This window comes from Meira miltonrushii (assembly GCF_003144205.1).
Source record: "Meira miltonrushii strain MCA 3882 unplaced genomic scaffold FA14scaffold_2, whole genome shotgun sequence".
Lineage (NCBI taxonomy): Eukaryota > Fungi > Basidiomycota > Exobasidiomycetes > Exobasidiales > Brachybasidiaceae > Meira > Meira miltonrushii.
The window spans coordinates 369195-389064 of NW_020289944.1; the positions used below are offsets into that span (position 1 = coordinate 369195).

At 41.8% G+C, this 19870-nt stretch overlaps 11 protein-coding genes across 11 annotated transcripts; 1 reads left to right on the plus strand and 10 right to left on the minus strand.

Annotated features, from left to right (window-relative positions):
* Positions 1-296: 296 nt before the first annotated feature.
* FA14DRAFT_32658 (uncharacterized protein) lies at positions 297-697 on the minus strand. The gene has a single exon (XM_025502199.1). It carries the CDS (start codon positions 581-583, stop codon positions 368-370), a length of 216 nt encoding a protein of 71 aa, XP_025354962.1. The 5' UTR covers positions 584-697; the 3' UTR covers positions 297-367.
* On the plus strand, positions 632-2103 carry FA14DRAFT_188740 (uncharacterized protein; the record flags this gene model as incomplete). The annotated part of the gene is made up of 1 exon (XM_025501674.1): positions 632-2103. The coding sequence occupies exon 1, from the start codon at positions 811-813 to the stop codon at positions 2101-2103; it is 1293 nt and encodes a 430-aa protein (XP_025354963.1). The 5' UTR covers positions 632-810.
* Positions 2104-2215: 112 nt separating this feature from the next.
* On the minus strand, positions 2216-3823 carry FA14DRAFT_122215 (cyclopropane-fatty-acyl-phospholipid synthase; the record flags this gene model as incomplete). The annotated part of the gene is made up of 2 exons (XM_025496510.1): positions 2216-3523; positions 3593-3823. 2 exons carry the CDS (start codon positions 3821-3823, stop codon positions 2216-2218), a joined length of 1539 nt encoding a protein of 512 aa, XP_025354964.1.
* A 3017-nt stretch (positions 3824-6840) lies between these two features.
* FA14DRAFT_154115 (uncharacterized protein) lies at positions 6841-7254 on the minus strand (the record flags this gene model as incomplete). The annotated part of the gene is made up of 1 exon (XM_025497655.1): positions 6841-7254. The coding sequence occupies one exon, from the start codon at positions 7252-7254 to the stop codon at positions 6841-6843; it is 414 nt and encodes a 137-aa protein (XP_025354965.1).
* A 110-nt stretch (positions 7255-7364) lies between these two features.
* FA14DRAFT_32680 (uncharacterized protein) lies at positions 7365-8295 on the minus strand. Its single transcript, XM_025502200.1, has 2 exons — positions 7537-8295; positions 7365-7469 (listed from the first exon to the last, which is right to left on the minus strand). The coding sequence occupies exon 1, from the start codon at positions 8194-8196 to the stop codon at positions 7543-7545; it is 654 nt and encodes a 217-aa protein (XP_025354966.1). The 5' UTR covers positions 8197-8295; the 3' UTR covers positions 7365-7469; positions 7537-7542.
* A 333-nt stretch (positions 8296-8628) lies between these two features.
* FA14DRAFT_32685 (uncharacterized protein) lies at positions 8629-10406 on the minus strand. The gene has a single exon (XM_025502201.1). It carries the CDS (start codon positions 10261-10263, stop codon positions 8671-8673), a length of 1593 nt encoding a protein of 530 aa, XP_025354967.1. The 5' UTR covers positions 10264-10406; the 3' UTR covers positions 8629-8670.
* A 357-nt stretch (positions 10407-10763) lies between these two features.
* On the minus strand, positions 10764-11979 carry FA14DRAFT_121482 (uncharacterized protein; the record flags this gene model as incomplete). Its single annotated transcript, XM_025496467.1, has 2 exons — positions 10764-11173; positions 11253-11979. 2 exons carry the CDS (start codon positions 11977-11979, stop codon positions 10764-10766), a joined length of 1137 nt encoding a protein of 378 aa, XP_025354968.1.
* Positions 11980-12717: 738 nt separating this feature from the next.
* FA14DRAFT_160175 (uncharacterized protein) lies at positions 12718-14762 on the minus strand. Its single transcript, XM_025498555.1, has one exon. The coding sequence runs from the start codon at positions 14717-14719 to the stop codon at positions 12869-12871; it is 1851 nt and encodes a 616-aa protein (XP_025354969.1). The 5' UTR covers positions 14720-14762; the 3' UTR covers positions 12718-12868.
* A 270-nt stretch (positions 14763-15032) lies between these two features.
* On the minus strand, positions 15033-15770 carry FA14DRAFT_154119 (uncharacterized protein; the record flags this gene model as incomplete). Its single annotated transcript, XM_025497656.1, has 1 exon — positions 15033-15770. One exon carries the CDS (start codon positions 15768-15770, stop codon positions 15033-15035), a length of 738 nt encoding a protein of 245 aa, XP_025354970.1.
* A 192-nt stretch (positions 15771-15962) lies between these two features.
* Positions 15963-17564, minus strand: FA14DRAFT_154120 (uncharacterized protein; the record flags this gene model as incomplete). Its single annotated transcript, XM_025497657.1, has 1 exon — positions 15963-17564. One exon carries the CDS (start codon positions 17562-17564, stop codon positions 15963-15965), a length of 1602 nt encoding a protein of 533 aa, XP_025354971.1.
* A 415-nt stretch (positions 17565-17979) lies between these two features.
* FA14DRAFT_184146 (uncharacterized protein) lies at positions 17980-19606 on the minus strand (the record flags this gene model as incomplete). The annotated part of the gene is made up of 1 exon (XM_025501369.1): positions 17980-19606. The coding sequence occupies exon 1, from the start codon at positions 19552-19554 to the stop codon at positions 17980-17982; it is 1575 nt and encodes a 524-aa protein (XP_025354972.1). The 5' UTR covers positions 19555-19606.
* Positions 19607-19870: the final 264 nt, after the last annotated feature.

The following is a 19870-nucleotide window of genomic DNA, read 5'->3' on the forward strand; positions in this document are numbered from 1 at the left end:
TACTCCACTTGGATGGTGGGCGTTATTCAAGCGAACCTTGCCGACCAGAGGGGTAGGATAGTTGTTTCAGTTAGTATGTATCGGTGGACATTTTTATCTAGTCCCATGTGATCGTTGTACCGAGACATGTGCCAAAGGTTCAAATCGAATAAGAAGATTTGCATTCAAGCACGTTCGAATAAAATTTAACCTTAAAGGTCCGTCCATTGACTTCGTGCATGCGTGTGCGTGTTGATGTGTTGGTTTGGCGTTTTGGCGCTAATGCTTCAACACGTTTAGCACGATCTTGAGCATATCTTTGGCCATATCACTTTCCGACAGGTAGCGAGCTCGACTTCTTCCAATGGGCGGGCGAGATCATAAGCATCTACATCGGCTGACTTGAAGTAGGGACCCGACAGCCATAAGGATACCTAGTGAAGCAATTGGTACCCTGCAAGAATCTTTGGTGAAAAGCCGCATGTATGCCACCATTGTGCGTGCTAACTCCCTTTCTCTTTGATCGATTCGAAACCATTCTGCAGAGATCTACAAAGCAGAAAAGAATTGCCGAGAAAAGTTTGAAGAAAGCTTCAGCAGACATGAAGTACTTAAAGGCCACTTTCTGCAATGCGCATCCTTTTCTCCCTCCCACCACCAACACCTCTTTCTTTAATCTTCCGTTCACGGGTCCTGGTGACCAATCCTCTATTTCGTTTTCATTGCTTATTTGCCATACTATAGTTCTTAATCCTTATCAAACTGTTTGATACAGTCATTTTTACCATCTTTTCTACGATCATCAACTCACTCAATCAAACCCTCTCAACAATGTTGCCTCAATCATCTTTGCGTCGATTGGCCTTGGCCATCGCTGTATCAAGTCTTGTCATCGGACAAGTGGTTGTTGACGCAAGACCTGTCGAGCAGTATGGAGATGCGCCTCCATTTACCCGTTCCATCGCCATGTCTCTCCGTGGTGATCCTTCTGACTCGGATCAAGACACGCCAAGAAACACAAGTCTCTTATCAGTAGACATTGGTGCAAATCTCAACCTTCGCTCAATCAAGACATTGAAGCAAGAGTCGGTGGTTGTCGAAACGTTTGAAGAGCGTGGCTTGGTCGGAGATTCACTCAAAGGATTGATGGGTCCGCTCAGTATCATTCCAGGATTCGTTCAAGTGTCTGATATCCTCTTTGGTGACGGCAAGCAAGACACTGGTCTGTTTGGCAAATTGGGAGGATTATTGTTGACTGTTGAACCTCAAAATAACAATTCGACGGATGCAGGCGCATCTTCAGACGGCAACAAGAATGCTACTGCAGTCAATCAAGCAGCACAAGCATCCATGAGGTATGCGCTATCTGCCAGCAAGAAGCAGCAAACACAAGTATTTTTGGTGCCTGTCCATCAAGCCAATGCTGAACCAGACTCCTCCAGCGATGGCAGCAACACAACAAGCACAGGCAAGAACGATACCATGACAGTCAAGATGATGATGCATATGCTGAATGCACAAGGTGCTCCCATTGTCATGTGTGCTTCATACGGCTCATCGCCACCCACAGATTTGGGCGTCAACGAATGTAGTGGCGAGACACCTTCCGATGCCAACACAACCGAAGGCTCGCAATTGTTTACCTACAAGCCATCTACTGGTGCATTGACCCCCATGTTTGCCAATGCAAAAGACGATGGTATGGGAGTTGGTCAAGGTGTTACGGCTGATGCAGGTGCTGGAAATGCTACCGTCAATGCCACCTCTTCTGCTTCAAAGCAACAAGAGATGAGAATGCATTTCGTCATGGCCACTACTCCAGATGCACCCACGGCTGAAGCTCAGGAAGGTGCATCTTCTTCATCAAGTGCCCCAGCAGCTGCCTCCACTGCAAGCATCCCAGCACCAACTACTCCTGCCAGCGCTGACGGCCATCAAATGCAAAGGATCGTACTTGGACGTGAATTTGTGCAAAAAGCAAAGATGTCCCAGCTGAATGTCAACGGACAGGATGATTCATCAAGTGCAGGATGCGAGGATGATGCAAGTAGTACAGATAGCAGTGCTTCATCTAGCGATTCGAGCAGCTCATCAGCAGATGCTGCAAGCCAAGAATCTCGATAAATGCCATTGATTGTAGAAAGAATGTAACAGTATAATCATAGTAATCTATCAATTTTCTGCAATCGATCAGTGAAGCAAAATTAAATTAGCGATGCAGAGAAGCAGAATATAATTACATGCAGCAAACAGGCAAAGATTTGTTACCCGAACGGGTAAAGCTGAGAATATGGTCGCCGATTACTCTTTCGGTGAAACCAATTTCACAATAGATGAAGTAGTACAACCATTTTCGTCTAAAGATTTGAACTTGTTTCTGTTTCTCGGAAGGAGAAAGATGGCGAATCTCTGCATGGTCATCAAGCAGAGCAGGACGAATTCTTTCGTCAAAGTGTTGTTCGAATCTTTGACGCCATTCACGTAAGGTGCGAGCGTAATGAGGACCGATAGAATGAACGGTATCCAAAATCAAACTTCCTTTTGCACCTTTTGTTGCTGCATCGATCAAAGCAGTTACACTCGGAAGTACACCACCTGGGAAGATCCATTTACGGATAAAGTCAACTTCATTGATATACGAATCAAAACGTTCTTCTGGCATTGTGATTACTTGAACGACACAAACACCTGTATCCCGTTTGAGAACGCGATTGACGTTTTCGAAGTACGTTGGTAGATATTCAATCCCCACAGCTTCCAACATTTCGATCGAAATTATTCGATCAAATCTTTCGTTCCATTCGATTGGCATATCACGATAATCCATCAAGTGAACTTTAATTTTATCTTGCAATCCAGCTTTTGCAATTCTTTGTTCAGCAAGTGCTTTTTGTTCAACGCTCAAAGTTAAACTATCAACTTTGCATCCAGAAGAACGAACGGCTTCGATTGCTAATGTACCCCATCCAGTTCCAATTTCGAGCAGCGTATGATTGGATTGTAAACTTGCACGGTCTAAATGAAGACGAACTTTGCGTAATTGTCCATCTTCCAATTCATCCTTTGCGAGTAAAAGAGGTGATCTTGGTGCTCCGCCTGTAATACTGTCTGGCGGTGTAAGTTGTCCATCAGGTGCATTTGCTTCATTTGTCGTGTTTTGTTGTCCTAAATCATATCTAACAGGTGCAGCAATTCCACGTTCAGAAACAATACCGGATCGTGGATGAGAATGTCCGTTAATATGTGCGTGTCCATTTGTAGTTGCTTGTTCTTCAGCAGCTTTTAGATTGCGAACGGATTCCAACAATGGTCCGCTAACGTCTGCGTCCAAAGTAGGGAACACTGCACAACTGTACATCATATCCTTGCTAAGGAAAGCTTCATACATTCGATTCGAGATATCATAATGTGCTCCAATATTGCGTAAAGAGCCACTCTTTGTGTTTGCATATCTTTTGTTCAAAACGCTTTGTAGATAAGAAGATGCTTTTGAGATAAGTCCGATGGATAAATTGGAGAGCACTTCACGATTTTGAATAAAGAGCTATTATGAGAGAAGAAGATAAAGATTAGTATACTGATTGTGTCTTCCTTCAGAAACCCTGATACCCACCTTGAAGCAATCTCCCAAATCATTCGTCTCCACTTCGGCCAACATGTATGATTCGGCGAAACCCAAATCACTTCCAAGAGCTAAACGAATCCAAAAGATATCATTTTTGACGTTAAGGACAGCATGAGTGAATTCATGATTGATAGATTTATCCTTTTTGGTGATTGCACGTTTGCTTACTGGATCTCCAAATAAAGTTCTTTGTTTACCGTCTTGTTCAATGATTTCCATCACACCCTGTGCACCTGGTAAATCCAACCTTGACAATAAAGAAATACATGCTTGTCTGGCAAGATAAACGGCAGGTTGATAAGCTGGCGATAAAATCTTTGCTAATGTGTTGGATGCGATTGCAGTATAAGAGGATGTTGGATTTGTTAATCCATTATTCGCTTGTGTGGTAGCGGAAACCATTGTGATTGATAGAGGTGAATGGGTATCCTTTATAAGTATTGATGGTATATGGTAATCAATACTTTGATGAGAGAAAGCAAGAAGGAATCCAGGTGATGATGATGGGCTCTTATGTACTTTTTGTTTGAGGATAATTAAGCTTCCATATCAATAGATCTTACCTTTTAGATGCAGCCCTTCTTCGGCGTTAAGCAAAACGTACAACATTGCTGATCAATCTTTTTTTTCTCTTTAAACGGCTCACTCGCAGTCGGATGTTTATCATTCACCAAATGGTCATAAAATTTGACATTCTTCCTGATTATTTTAGGTAGGTAATCCGTCTGTGCAACTGTGCATAAATTCGCATTTTGCTTGAGCTTCGTTGCAACGGCTGAGAGTGGAGAAGAGGAGAAGAATGAAGGAAAACAATACATCATCTGATCATTTTTGCTACATACACTAGCCTTCTTCCGATTTATGTGCACAGTAGGCTTACATATGCACAATTTATGCAACAATCTGCATTGCTTACTTGATCATTTATGCTGCAAGGCATTCAAGGACTTAAAGGATATCTTTAATCGGGACCCTATTCTTACATCAAAGTGGCTGCTCACACGCGTGTATTGCACTCAACACAAAACTCAAACACCGGCGCGTTTACATGAGGCTACTAAAACAACCGCGGAAAACAGTAAGCCGCGGCTTTAGGCTGGGACTTGGATTACATGCTTAGCCAAACAACGATCATGCTTAACATCGGCGATCAGCGCAAAACAGTTCATGGCGATGCAGATGCACATGACAGTAAGATAAATGTACAAGGATGTTTCATTTCTTCAGTCTTACTATTCTACATTTATGTTACAAGATGATATGAAAACATTTACCATTTTGTGAAATCGAATTTGGACTGTTTCACATCTTCCATATCTTCAATGAAGGGCCCTTCATAGGAAAAATCTCGTCGAGGTTGCCCATTTTCATCAAAGAATAATCTTCTCTTCTCCATGACGTTCTTGTACGATGTAAAATTACCCATGAGTTCGGGCGAGTACTGGTACGATGTTGGATGTTTACTCGATATCTGTGCTGTAATGAAATTTTCAGCTAGATTCTCTTTGATGAAAGATGTGATTTGCCCTTTCTCAATCATGAGATGCATCTCGCACCAGATCAAAGTATTCAATTTCAGCGGTTTGTTGACAAAGCCATCGTCGAATGCGTGATAAAATTCTTGTAATCTTTTTTTCTTTGGGTATTTTTGAAGTATAACCAATTTTTGTAAGTTGGGGAAAACTTTTTTGAAGAAAATTGAATGAATCAGACTTTGCGTTAGCTGGTATGAAGGAAGGTATAGGGTGTGCAAGCTTTCCCTGGCAATACTATCCTTTAGAGAGTCCAAAATATCCGTTTTGGCGTCCGTAAATTGCTCGAGGTAGAATGAATGGAGATGAGAACAATCTTGAAACATTGACAGGTCACAATCTTCATCTATTTGCAAATAAAGCAGACTAGGAGTTTTGAATTTGATTGGAGTGAGATCAGTCCATCCGGCATCACGTATCTCTAAATTTAAAAAGCGAAGTTTGGGAAAATGTATGATTGTGATTGAATCACTTTGCTTTCCAACGAAATCCAGAGGTGTATTAAATTGGATAGTCAGAAATTCCAATTTGCTTGATGCCTGTTCTAATAGTTTAATTGCGAAAAGAGAGGAAAAAGTGATACCACTTTCCCTTAAGTCAATTGCACGAGCTTTTTGCACTACACCATGAAGTGTTTCGATATGCTTGTCAAGACACCAGGAATATTCAAATGTTTCATATAGATCTGAGTAGGTTTCTTTCCTCCCGGATACGCTCAAGATCTCCAAAGAAGATATTGCTATGTTTTTGTTGGGCAGAAAGTTAGAGAGGCCGCCATCGTTGAAGACATTCACAACAAGCGAACGTAAGTTGCTGCATTCGAAAATGTGTTTCCTTCTCAATGCGTTAAATTGGGATTTTCGTTTATTATCTTTACAGCCACTTAAGGAAGGAAATCTTTCACCAAAGCCGACAGTAAGGTCTTCAGCACCTGATTTAGACATTATATTCAAAAGCTCGATACTTGCATCGAATTCTTCTCGTAACCCTATCGTTAAGACTATAGCCAATTTGTTAAATTTGATCTCGAGTTCATCTTCTTCAATGCGTGTTTCTGAAGTCGTAGCCGATTGATCGATTTTGGCATGTTGCCAAGATTGAATTTGTCTGAGGATTGCCAGATCTTGTATTGGATCTGGTCGAGTTGCGTCATTCTTGCGAAGATACATCAAATTCTTCCAAAGCTTTTTTGATTGGCGACTGTCATCTCTCCAAGCCTTACAAACCCTTTGTACCTTCACACGTTCTGGTATGTCAAGATACATCCAGATCTCCTCAATAAGGTCCAACGGTAGAGATGAAATCATGTTGCTAATAAGCTGGGGATGAGATGGACGTAGAGAAAAATCTATGGCAATTGAAGTGTTTAATATGCAGTTTGTGGGCTGAAGCTTCCTCAACTCGGACCGCCATGTGGGAAAATTCATTTCGTTTGCAGAAAAGGACGCGCACGCTCACAAGCTGAATTTATTCGACAATGAAACATTTATGATACAACATTAATATGGCTAAGTGAATATGATACAGGAGGTCATTCGAGAAACCATTACTAGAGATGGGTAATTCAGTGGACTTGTTGACGATATACAGATAGCTGCACTAGGATGTCAAGTCTTCTTACAACGAAAGCAGGCTTACGTTTCGAGCTTTGTCAAGTTTGTGAAGCAATAAAACTCTTCAGACTTCTTCAGTAGAGCCATGCTTTCACAGAAAATTCTTTCGTGGGAGTCCATTATCATCAAAGAACAACTTTCTCTTTTCCATCACATTTTTGCATACGGTGAATTCTTCCATAACCTGAAACGAGCGGAGAAATGAATTGTTTTTGACTGTATGTTTAATAAACTTTGTAGCGAAGCCTTGTAGGACAGAATGAGCAGCTTCCTCTTGGGTTGCGTCAGTATTTGTTGGATCTGCCAGCTGTTTCGTAGTGATTGACCCATTAATTTGATACCAAACCATAGATTCGATTTGGTGCTTGTTTTCCACCTTTTCACTTTCATTTTTCAGCAGTCTCCATTTATCGCTCAGTTCGGATCTTGTATAGACCACTACCTCCTGCAGATAAGGGAAAAGAGACTTCAAGTAGAGATGTCGCACGGTGTGATAAAATACCATCTTATCGCTTGTGCCGAAGTAAAATTTGCGGAGCTGCTGTAACAATTTTTGACTTCGTAGAATCTTGCACTTATTGAGTGGGATTGAAAGGTCGAAAATGTGTAATGAACGAAGCGAATGGCAATCATTGAAGAAATGTAGGTCTCTTAGGTGAGTAATTTGCAAAGACCGTAGCTTTGGACAAGTGAAATCGAATCCCTTGGTCGAAAAGTCGCCTGTATCAAGAGATAAGAAACGAAGGTTAGGAAAACGTATCTGCCTGGAGTCTATAGTCAAACTAACGTTTTTTTACGTTTTAAATGTTATGGTCAGGTATTCTAGCTTGTTTACTGCAGCTAGAAGAAATTCTTTTGTGTGAAGATCGCATTCGAAAGACCAAAAATCTAGCAAATCAAGTGCTCTGAGTTTTGTTGAAATTCGCATTGCTTTCTGGGCTTCAATGATGTCATCTGGATGCCATTGTAGTCGAGCTGAAGTCCGGTATGAAGGGTTTCTTGCCTTAAGGTATATTTCAGATAGTGGCGAGAAACTTAAAATCTCTAAGACTGGAGATCCTTCCATGAGTTTTTGAAGCAGAAAGGCAGTAGTTCGATCAAAGTAGTACGCGCTGAGCACTAATGATCTCAAGGTTGAGCACAAGCGCGTACTGAGCCGGCGATTTAAGTCGGAGGTAGCGTATAGACTTGATCCATCGTGACCAAGAACAAGATCACATACACCTGAATTTTCTAGACTTTTCAGGAAGAGCTCACTAGCTCGTAGCTCTGCACTCCGGTTTAACTGTAGAACAACAGCAAGCTGATTGAATTCAACATTCTTGGACCATGTCTTGATCCGTGATAGTATTTGTAGGTCTTGGGATATATCCGGTCGAATCGAATCATCTCTACGGATATACAGCATGTTCCTCCAAAGCTTTGGCGTAGCTCGACTATAATACATCCAGCTTTTGCACACTCTTTACACTTTGACGCGATCGCATACATCCAAATATTCCCAAATGATTGCGCAAATTTCCAATGGTAAAGTTTTGTTCATACTTGCAGAATTCTTCACCGATTTGGGCTCAAGAGGTTTTGCATCGCCTCGCGATGGTGGCTTGGGAAGCTTGAACCGCTTTGATGAGCGGCTCATTTTGCTATGAAGTATGATGTCAAGACGCAACTCCCTCGAATATTTGCAATTTCGGCTGAAGAGGAAATTGATTTTGTTGTACGCATTCATTGTATCGGGGCGCGCGCGCGGTCTTTCATTCCTCATTCCTCCTCAAATATTGCAAAGACTCAAGCAGTCACGCACAAGCTCTTTATTGTGGTAACTTTCTGTCATTGAATTCAACGCCTGCGGCTCTACAATACATATCATCTATGACTAATCAACGATTTTGCCCTGTCAGATCGACTTGCTTCAAAATTGTCAAGTTTGGCTAGTCGTTGAGCGGCTGAAAAGGAAATCCTTTCTGATCACATTTCCGTCAAAGAACAACTTTCTCTTCTCCATCACATTGCGGTACTCTGCAAATTCTTCCAAAATTGTGGGCGAGAATTGATAAGTTGCCAGATCTGGAAAGTCGGGGTTGACATTGTATCGGATGAACTTCTCGGCAACGTACTTCAAAATGAATTCTAATCCGTTCTTTTCCTTGTTCTCATCCTCTCTTGACATACCCACGCACTGCCAAATCAGCTTACGGAGCTTGTGCTTGATGGAAGAAGAAGGACCATATAACGCCAAAATGGCTTGCTCGCTCAACGATGGAATCGGTCCGATCACGACTAGCTTTTGGAGATTAGGCAAAGCAGACTTGTTGTGTACTTGATTGACAATTGTGCAAAACAAGTAAGGGCTTGTCCTAACGAACATATTTCGGAGATTCTCATTTGGAATGAGTTCCAGAAATTTCCAATACTCACTTTCGTCGTTCGGTTTGCCTTTAATGTACAACGATTGCAAAGGAGGACATGGCTTGAAAATCTCCAAATTTGGCACATGACTTACCTGCAAGGATTGCAAATTCGGGCAATTGAATTTCACAGCATCTTTACGTAAATCGTCTGCCTCCAAAGCGAAGAAACGAAGATTGGGGAAATGAATGATCGTTGTCTCAGAAGGTAGTAAGCTGGGTTCGAAAGCAGTTGCTGACACAATATTAATCGTCAGGTATTCCAAAGTACTAGCAGCAAGGCCAAGAAAACTGATAGTGAACCGATCGCAAATTTGATCTTGGGACTCTATCAAGTCAATTGCTCGAGCTCCTTTTACAACTTGACGGATAGCATCGCTTTCTTGGAAGCTAGAAGCGATTCTGATGCCTTGCAGTTCCTGTACAAATGGGCCATGATAATGCTCCCTCTTCATGGAAATACTTAAGATCTCCAATGGTGTTGGCGTTACATTGACCTTTGTTGCTAAGCGTGGCATGCTTCCTGCCGGCAAATTCATGATCAAGGAACGCATATTCATGCATTGCTGGATCTTTTCCATCCGCACGCCATACAATCTAGTCCAATTGCTCAGTTGTGAGTCGTTTCCAATTTCACCAGAGCCAAGCACGAGATCACGTACTTCCGTAGAAGGCAACATTTCCAGAAAGTTGAAGCTTGCATTAGACTGTTGAGCAGTATCACAACGAAGTGTGATGGATAATTGATCAAAATGCATATCATCTGTCCAACCGGTGATTTGTTTCAAGATGGAATAATCTAGCTTGGTATCTGCATTTACCGACTGATCATCACGAATGTGCAGCATATCTTTCCACAGCCTTTTGGATGCAATGCTGTAGCCATGCCAATCTTTGCACACACGTTGAACCATGACCCGATCCGGAACATTCAAAGACTCCCAAATCTTTTCCCAAAGCTCCATCGGCAATTTTGATGACATCTTGAACGAATGGAGGAGATGGTCTAGAGTGGATTGAAGGAAAAAGGTGTGGGTGTTTGGGAGGAAGGAGAGTGACAAGGAAATGATTTTCTGCAAGACTGTCAATGTGCTAAGTATTTCCATTCTTCCTTTGTTCCTTGTGTATGCACATCCTGAACAGGCAAGTTGCTCAAGATGAACGAGCCGGGGGCTGATGTTCGACGGAGAATGAAACTGCTCGCTTGCAAGCTTGAAGCGAATTGAGCAGAATAGAATAGGCGAGATAGAAGTACAAATCTGCTGAGCAAATACTGAGCACACAAGAATATACGGCGAAGAGAATGAGAATGTGTCGGTCAATGAATAAAACGCCTTGGTAAAATTTCTTCTTCCGATCCGTCTTATTGGAATTGCCTTTGCGGACCATCGAAATGCTTCGGCGCCTGTTCTTTGTCAATGACGGCAACGGAATCGCGAGCCAAAATTCATTTCGTCAAAGATCAGTTGATCTGTATCACCCTCATGGGTGGGCTGCGAATATTGTCAAAGCCTGCTTTGGAATTAATGATTCGTCTTTGCCTTTCAAGGTTGGAACATTCACCATTTCTATCGATGCGACTGGCTGTGAATTCGGCATTTGCTTCTCATGGCTGCCGTTTGATCGGATGCAAAAGACTTGGCGCTCTGCATGCATTGCTATTATTTCTCCAGGCAACATAAATGTCTTTCGCATGTGCACCGTCATAGTAAAAGCTGAACTCTCTCAAAACTCTTTCGTTCACCTTTCGATAAACGTCATCTCGATTGACAGCTTTTGACAGCTTGTCTTCTGGCCAAACACGACGGGTATAGATCGGATGAGGAACATAAACGCCTTTCCACTTCTCTTGCATTTCGGATCGAGCTTTGTGCACCAGCATCGTTGCAGCATAATTCTCACAATGAGCGGACATTCTTTCTTCTGCATTTGCATCACTCATTGCTTTCAATAATCGTTTGGAGAATCGAACGTTCTTTCCGATTGAGGATCTTTGCAAAGTGTCTTTTGGGAATTCTATTAGAGGAGCAAGGGCAAAAATGGTGAGTGTCTCTACTTCTTATGATCATCATCAGGTTGGTATGATCTTACTCACTTTGGAAATCGTACGCCCAATAGTACCCGCTATTATTTGTATTGAAGAAAGGATTCAAAGTGATCAAATCAGCTTCTTCTCCATTAATGTCAAATCGATTAGCATTTGTTGATGATGCTGGGATATTCCAGCGGCTTTGATGTTCCAGTAGCTGATCGATTGGAGCTCGCTTGGCGTAAGAGCCAATCCTCTCAAGCGTTTCTGAGTATTCTTGCGTACTTCGGGTGTCCATCTCCCAGTTCCAAATGAAGTCGTATTGGGGATGATTCTTGGAGAAGACTTGCACAGGCATGAAGCAAGATCGATACGAGTTTGTCGGTATCATGTGATTCAAGAACTGACCGGGCAAATTCGGGTACAACCAAGTCAATTCTTCCTCACTCCAAAGTGTGGTCAATGACCAAAATTCTCTTGGAATGCTTCTTTGTAAAATGGCCGTTCGTTCCTTTTCCGACATTGCATAAGATGAATTTCTCGTATGAACTTCGAGCAATAGATGAACATCATATCGATCTTTTGGCTCAGGATTCATAGTCAACTCAACTATCAATGCACGAACGTTGCGAATATCATCCAAGCCCCATATGTAATTCTCATAAGCGCGAAGGATGAGAGCACGTTTAGCTATCGCACCTTGGCCTCGGCACTGCTCGACAGTCTTTGCCCAATCGTGGTATCCTCCATTGACTTCAGCTTTGGTATTTGTTTCAATCAATTTCGCAATCATTCTCCCCTCTCTTTCCCAGGAATTCCGACCAGGTTGCTCTGCAAGAGAACGATATCCTTGCAAGTAGGTCATTTGAAGTGCGTCATCATCGTAAGGACGGTATCGTTCGGCATAAGTAGTACACTTGTCCAGATTGAAGAGGTCACCTGAGCCTACTGCGGGAGTTGGATGGTGTTGAGGTGCTTTGAATACTTTGATTGGCTCGATGTTCCTTTCACCGATTCGACAAGCTGATGCTATTCGGCTAGGCAAGACTTCTGATCCTTGTGCATTCAGAGGTGCAGGATCGTTCAGCTTGAGCTCATTCAGCCCTCTCTCATATGAGTCGTATGAACTGTACAGCCTTAGAGAATCACGTATTCGCAAAATCTCTTGCAAAAATGCATATGTGACAATGACCCCGATAACGACAAGGATTAAACGAACGATGAATGATTGCGCGTGAACCACTTTTGTGGATAATGTCATGTATATTCTGTCATGAATAGAACGACGATCCTTCGTAAGCCTGTATCGGTCGTCTTTCTCTGATAGTGATTGATTCATTGCTATGTATTGTGATGATGATGGTAAAAGACAAGGCCACCTGCCAGAGAGAACCTTAGCTTAAATGACACATGCTTCTAGAATTGACCCAAGATAGCGGTTTCATATTAGCGTTGTGCTAGCGCCACCAATTTTATCCCGATCTATTGTTCAACAGCACAGCCTCGACGTCTCAGTTCCGGGGTGCATATGGGAATAAGAGTGACATTGTTATACAGAAGTTTACAAGTGGGATACTGATCTTTTAGGAATACAGTGATGTGACTCGAAGGAAGGGGTATATGTATCGAAAAGTAGGTATATGAACAGTATGTACGAACTTACCTTTCATGGGTGACTGCATTTAAATTGCCTCGTCAGAATTTGAATCCAAAGAAAAATCGTTGCTGTCTTGCTCATCTTCTTCGTAGAAATAGAAGCTCTCACAAGGTGAACTAGCACGAGCCAAGCTATCTCCCGCGATCTGTGCGTCCGCAAAAAGATCTGCTAGAGTATCACTACTGATAGCGCTATCTGGATTGATGAATGGCCAAGCTTGATGTTCCCTTTGGAGGAATTGCTGAAAGTGATTCATCTTGTCAATCAATTTGCATCGAACAAATTCTCCCATTAACTCAGTCGAATACTCCATCTCGTTGATCGGATCATCTGATACCTGCTTGACACACCTGAAATTAGGTGAGAAATGCTCTCGCATATAGTCTCGAGTGTCAATGCCAGGGTATTCATCCTCTTTTGCGCATTGCCAGATTAATGTATCAATTTTGCGAACGCTGTAGAGCTGTGTTGCACTCAAATTGTAAAAATTATTGATCCTCAATCTGAACAAAGGATCCAATGAAGCCAACACGACGATTTTTCGCAAATGCGGATACTTTTCGGCTTGAAGGAAAAAGTCGAAAAATTGTGCTTCCAATAGACAATCGCTGTAAATGTACAACGTATGTAATCGGTCTGCTGCAATGTTTGAAAGTAAAGTCCATGAGTCACCATCCATACTTTGTGTGCCAGTAATAAACAGTGTCTCAATTGATGGAATCTCGGTAAAGAAGTGCATACTTTGCATGGTATTCGTCCTCAGAAATTTGAGCTTGGGACATCTGAGCTTGGCTGCAGGTTTCTTTGAGCTTTCGACATTCATCCAAAGAAAGAATAAATTTGGAAGCTTAGCAATCCTTGCGACACTATCTGTGATACAGTCGCAGTTTGGTCGATCACACTCATCTCCTAAAGATGGAGTGTCCAAGTTGACAGAGAAATATTCAAGCGTTTGAGATGCTTCAGATAAGATCTTGGATAGCATTTTCTTGCACTTTATCTTCTCGTAGTCTACCAAATCAATAACACGAGCTTTCTTGACCATAGCATACTTTGATTGGTAATGTTTAGTAATCAAGAAAGAAGCCGGCTCACCAGTCGTATTCTGAACGCTGAGAATGTCTAACTTGCATTGGCTGATTGGCATATCTTGCGAAAGATCAGACAATACGTCGCAGTCTACATCTAAGATCAATGAACGTAATCTTGAGCACTTTGAAACAGCTTTGAAAAGGGCTCGATCCTGACTTGCTTTTGCTTTCTTCAAACGAGATTCGAGCAGCGTCCAAACTATGGGATAATCTTCAAGATCGAGCGCTTCCATCCTGGCGTAAAGAAAGTCGATACATTCCTCTCTTTCCGTTTCGGGCAAGCAATAGAGACCCGAAATACTTTCAAATTCGTGAAGTGTATTTTGTTGACGCATATTAGACAAACAATCAAAAATTGCGCTGGTCTTTGAAGTGATTACCAAATTTTGTACTTTCATTTGAGGCAAAAGATCAAGAAGGTGCTTAGACGCTTGAATCTGTTCTTTTGTTGATGTTTGAAGTGAAATGGCAAGGCTGGAGAAATTCATCTTTGTCCATTTTCCAGCGTGCAATAAGATTCGCATATCTCTGCAAATATCTGGTCTGTCATGCTGATCGTCATTTTCTAAATGAAGCATATTTTTCCAAATGTATGCGTTTGTCCGGCTATGATCACGCCATGCTTTTGAAACACCCTGAACATTGACACGATCTCTGATGCTCAAATATCCCCAGATTTGCTCTACCACTTTCATTGGAAGCTGCAGTGAGCTTGAAGGAGACGGATTGTTTTCTTCAATCTGTTCTGTTGAAGAAGGCTCCATGGAAACGCTTGACGCATCCATGTTAGGAGTGATAAATGTGCCTTTGCAAGGAGTAGCAGTAATTGATGGAGTGTAAAGGGAAGATTGTTGCGCTGCGCTGAGTCGCAAGAATAAATGCTCAATTTTGTGCAGCGCAGCGCGTCGTCTTGACGTCCGCATACATTGTGTGCAATCTGATCAACCTCAGCGTTACTTCAAACAGTTCATTGATTACAATTCATTCATTCTTAGTACTTGTACATGGGGTAATACTGGGATGCTAGTTTGAGCTTGATGAATCAACCAAACACTTCTCGGAATCTAATTGGAAAAGATCTGACTCGCTCCAATGCTGCTAGGCGCTTTGACTTTCAAACTTCTCCTTGAGGAAGTTTTTGAAGAATTCCATCTTGTCAATCACTGATCTATGTTCGACAAAATCCCCCATGATGTCATACGAAAATTTGGATAATTTGCCTTTTTGCTGTTGCTGGATGCAATTGAATTCGGTTGCAAAGTGCTCACGGATGAGATCTTGAGTAGTTGGATGAGGGAAATCTTGGCTTCCTGTACCTTGCCATGTCAAAGAGGCAATTTTTCGAACACCTTGACTCAAGGAGAATTTGTAGAATGCATCGTGATTCAACATCCTTGACCAACCATTATTGGCTAGAACTACGATCTTTTGCAAATGTTGGAGCTGACCGGTTTTCGAGAAGAGACCGAAAAATGTTGTTTCAGATATTTGAGAACTGTAAACGTAGAGTGTATGCAATTTGTCGGCCGCAAGATTTGTCAAACGCTCGCAAACCGAATCGTTGTAAAATGTGCCTGCCTCCTCGAAAAAGAATGTCTTCAGTGATGGAAGAGCTGAAAAGAACCGTAAATCGTCTATGCTTTTCAATCTTAGAGATTCTAGATTGGTGCATTTGAGTTTGCACGGCGTCCGTTTTCCACCGATGACGGAAAAGTGAAGGTGCTTCAGCTTTCCGAGATTGATGCCAAGGATCCCACGCTCAACCGTCAAATCCTCAATCCATATTTCAATAGAGAGGTACTGAAGCGTATTCGATGCGGCAGTTACCACTTTCATCACGAATTCGTCACCTTTTCTTGCGGAAAGAATTGACCATCCTGCTAAACAGTATTCTCAACAATCTTTTTCTCGTCACGTACAATCAAATTAGTTTACATAGGCTTGTGACAAAGTGAATGAAGAATCACAGACGCTTAGTGAGATTTACAGTCAATGAACTATGAGTGGAAGACTATTCGAATGGCTACCTTAGCTTCTTTGGAGAAATTCTTGAAAGTGTTTCATCTTGTCGAATTCTGTTCTCATCTGTACAAAATCTCCCATAATTCTAGCCGAATACTTGATTGAATCATCTGATCTAAGACAATTAAAGTATTCTGCAAAGTGCTCTCTCACAAAATCTTGAGTTGAAAAGCCAGGAAAAACGTCATCGCTTGCGAATTGCCAGATGAGTGAATCAACCCTACGAGATCGAAGAAGCTGCTTTGGTGTTAAATCATAGAATGATTCGATCTTGATCCTTGAACTTTTTTCACTTGAGGCCAAAACGACAATTTTCCGTAAATGCGGAAACATCTCGGCTTGAAAAAGTTTGAAGAAGTCTAATGCAGGCATACAGTCGCTATACAAATATAGAGTATGCAGTCGATCACCTCCGATTTGACTGAGAACATTCCAATCAAAGTCGTTCAATGAACTTTGTGTACGTCCGATAAAGAGCATCCTAATCGAAGGGATCCTTGTAAAGTATTTGAAAACCTCCATACGGCTCACCCTTAAAGATTCGAGATTTGGGCAATTGAGCTCTATGGTAGGTTCTACACATTTGCTGGAAAGCCACAGATGCTTGAGCTTCGGTAGATCGATGACAAGCGTTTCCGGTACGCTTGTTGTAGCTGAAGATTGATAAGAGAAGTTGATGGTGGGTACACTTGGTGTTGTTGAAGCTAGTGCAGAGATGCTGATGGTGAGATACTCAATAGTTTTGGATGCTGCAGATAGAAGCTTTTGTAGCATACTGTCGCAACGTAAGGAAGGATAATCGATCAAATCGATCACGCGAGCTTCTCTAACCATATCACACACTGCTTCAGACTGCTCATGCCTTGAGATAGGAAAAGAATCATCTTCGTTGTTGCGGATGCTCAGGATGTCTAACTTGCATTGACTGATAGGCATGTCTTTCGAAAAGTGAAATAAAATCTTGCAGTCGAATTGCAATATCAAACAGCGTAATTTTGAGCAATTTGAGATAGCATTGAAATACGCCAGATTCCATATCGTCTTGTTTGTAAGCTCGAGATCTTTCATAGCAGATCCCCAAGCTTTGAAAGTGTCATCAATGACAGTTGGACCTTGCAACGACCTCAAATGGTGTACAAGAACAGATAACTCTAATGAACCTTTTTTCCCCGATCCTCTTGTAGCAAAGATTTGCGTAGCTTTTGAAGTGATTATCAAATTTTTGACATCCATAGCAGGTAGCAAGTTAAAAAATGTTCTTGAAGCTTTAATTTGTCCAAATGTTGAATACTGAAGAGAAATGGTCAGACTGCAAAATTTCATTCCCGTCCATCTCCCTACATGTGATAAGGCTCGAATATCTTTGCAAATATCTGCCTTGGTGAGATCATCTCTCAGATACAATGCATCTTTCCAGAGATCTATAGTATCACAACTATATTCACGCCATAGCTTTGAAACTTGTTGAATCTTGACACGATCTTGCAAGCTTAAATGGCGCCAGATGTTGCTAATCAGCTCGATTGGTAATTGTACTCTAGCAGAAGGGTTGGAACTTGAAACAGAAACACCGCGATCGTCTTGCAGATTAGAATTAGATTCTTCCATTGTGTATAACTGGTGATATAGGGATGAGAGAAGAAACGGAAAAAAGTGCGAAAAGGGAAATTGAGATAGGTTTCTAATACGGATGCCTATTTTTCTCAACTTCCTTTTCGTTTCGCGTTTGCTCATTATGCGAAACCTTTTGGCTGAATGAAATTTTCCGGAGCCGGCGGAGAAAGCTGCTCAGCACCGCATTGACCTGCCTCATTCGTCCCCTTCATTTCAAATCCATCAAATCACTTCATCATCTTCACAATATGGGTACAATGTTCAGTGCGAAAAAACCAGGTGTAATGCTCAGAATTAGTTCGATCAATTCATTTTTCATTAAACGGTTGGTGTTTCTACTTTACATGGTAAATATACAATATTGAAAACTATGAATGCTTGAAAATGTAGTTTTGGCTAGGTCTTTGCTTCATTGGAGAAATTGTTGAAAGTATTCCATCTTCTCAATTCCTGTTTTCAATGAAATAAAATTCCCCATGATCTCAGCCGAGCATTCGATTGGGTCATTTGAGATTTGCTTTTTGAAACATTGAAAGTTTTTTGTAAAGTGCTCATGCATATATTCATGAGTTGAAGGATTAGGAAGTTCATCATCGACAGCACATTGCCAAATCAACGTATCGATCGTACGAATCTTGAGGAGTTGTTCTACCGAGCAATTGAAGAAAATATCGAGCTTGAGTCTATGAAGTGAATCAGGTGAAACCAGAACAACAATCTTTTTCAAAAACGGAAACGTTTCGGCTTGGAATAGCTTGAAGAAGTCCCATTCGAACATGCAATCGCTGTACAAATACAGAGTATCCAATCGATCAGCTGCAAGTCGAGTAAGTAAAATCCAAGCAAGGTTCCAACTCAAGGCTTCGCTCTCAATAAAGAGCATCTTGACAGAAGGAATGAGTGCAAAGTGCTCAAAATCATCCAGGCTCTTCAGCCTCAAAGAATCGAGATTGGGACAAACGAGCTTCATGGCAGATTCTTTTCCACCTTTGTTGGACAACCATAGATGTTTGAGGTTTGGCAAATTAATGAAAGTTGTTTCGAGCTCTTCTGGACAACCGCAACCGGCTCTCTCACATGCTTGGAAAGAAGCTCGAGTGAAAATGTTGATGGTAAGAAATTTGAGAGTCGTAGATGCTGCAAAAAGGATTCGCAGCAACATTCTGCCGCACTCTATTGCAGTATAATCGATCAAGTCGATCACACGAGCTTTTTCCACCATATCACAGATTGCAACATCGTGTCCATCTGGCACAGAAGACCTGATTTCTGGCGCGCTCTGAATGCTTAGAATGTCCAGCTTGCATTGACTGATCGGCGTATTTTGCTCAAAGGTATACAATATCTTGCGGTCGATCTCTAAGATTAGAGAACGTAGCTTTGAACAATCTAAGATAGAGTTGAGAAGAGCATCGAATTGCGAGGTGCACCTAATCTTCCAGCCTACAAGTCTCCGATCTAAATCAAATAAAAAGTCGTCCTGCGTTTCAGAGTGTTGAGCCCGAGCTTGTTCTCTCGTTTGCAAGACATCTAGCATCTCACCAAGCTTTGCACTAGCTTCTGAACTAATCACCAAGTCTTCTACGTCCGATCTTGGCAGTAATTCAAAAAATCTCTTGCAAGCTCTTACTTGTTCGACCGTCGATACTTGAAGTGTAAAAGCAAGTCTTGAAAATTTGAACTTTGTCCATTTTCCAATTCGCAGTAACATTTCAAGATCCTTGCATGCATCCGGCCTGACAGACTGATCTTCTCTCAAATGTAATGCATCTTTCCATACACTTTTATTTGTTTTGCTATTGAAAAGCCAACCCTTTGAGACTTGTTGAACCTTTACACGTTCTTGCACGTTCAAATGTTGCCAAATTTTGACGATCAACTCGATTGGAAGTTGTGGTACGGTGGACGAACCGACTTCTTCAGCCGGCTCGTTTGAAGAGGTTGCAGCAGGATTGCCAGGAGGAATGGTATTTGAACCAACCATTGCTCTTTTGCATCAAAAGGTCTGGTTACGAAGAAGGGTGGATCAAGATGAGAAATAGTGACTAGAATGAATGAGATGGCATCGAGATAAAGGGATCTATTCGTTCTGCTGAGTCCGAAAAAATGCTCCTTCATATTTGCACAAACGATTTACGTCATTATTGGCTGAATAAAAGGTTTCGGTGCCGAAGGAAGAGCATTGACCACAGTCTCTTCATGCCTCACTCGATCGATCACTGCCGGGCAAAGATGGTTCGATCTGTCCGACCTTTTGTGATTTTAACAAAAAATTCGGCTGCCTAGACCCGAAAGCCAAT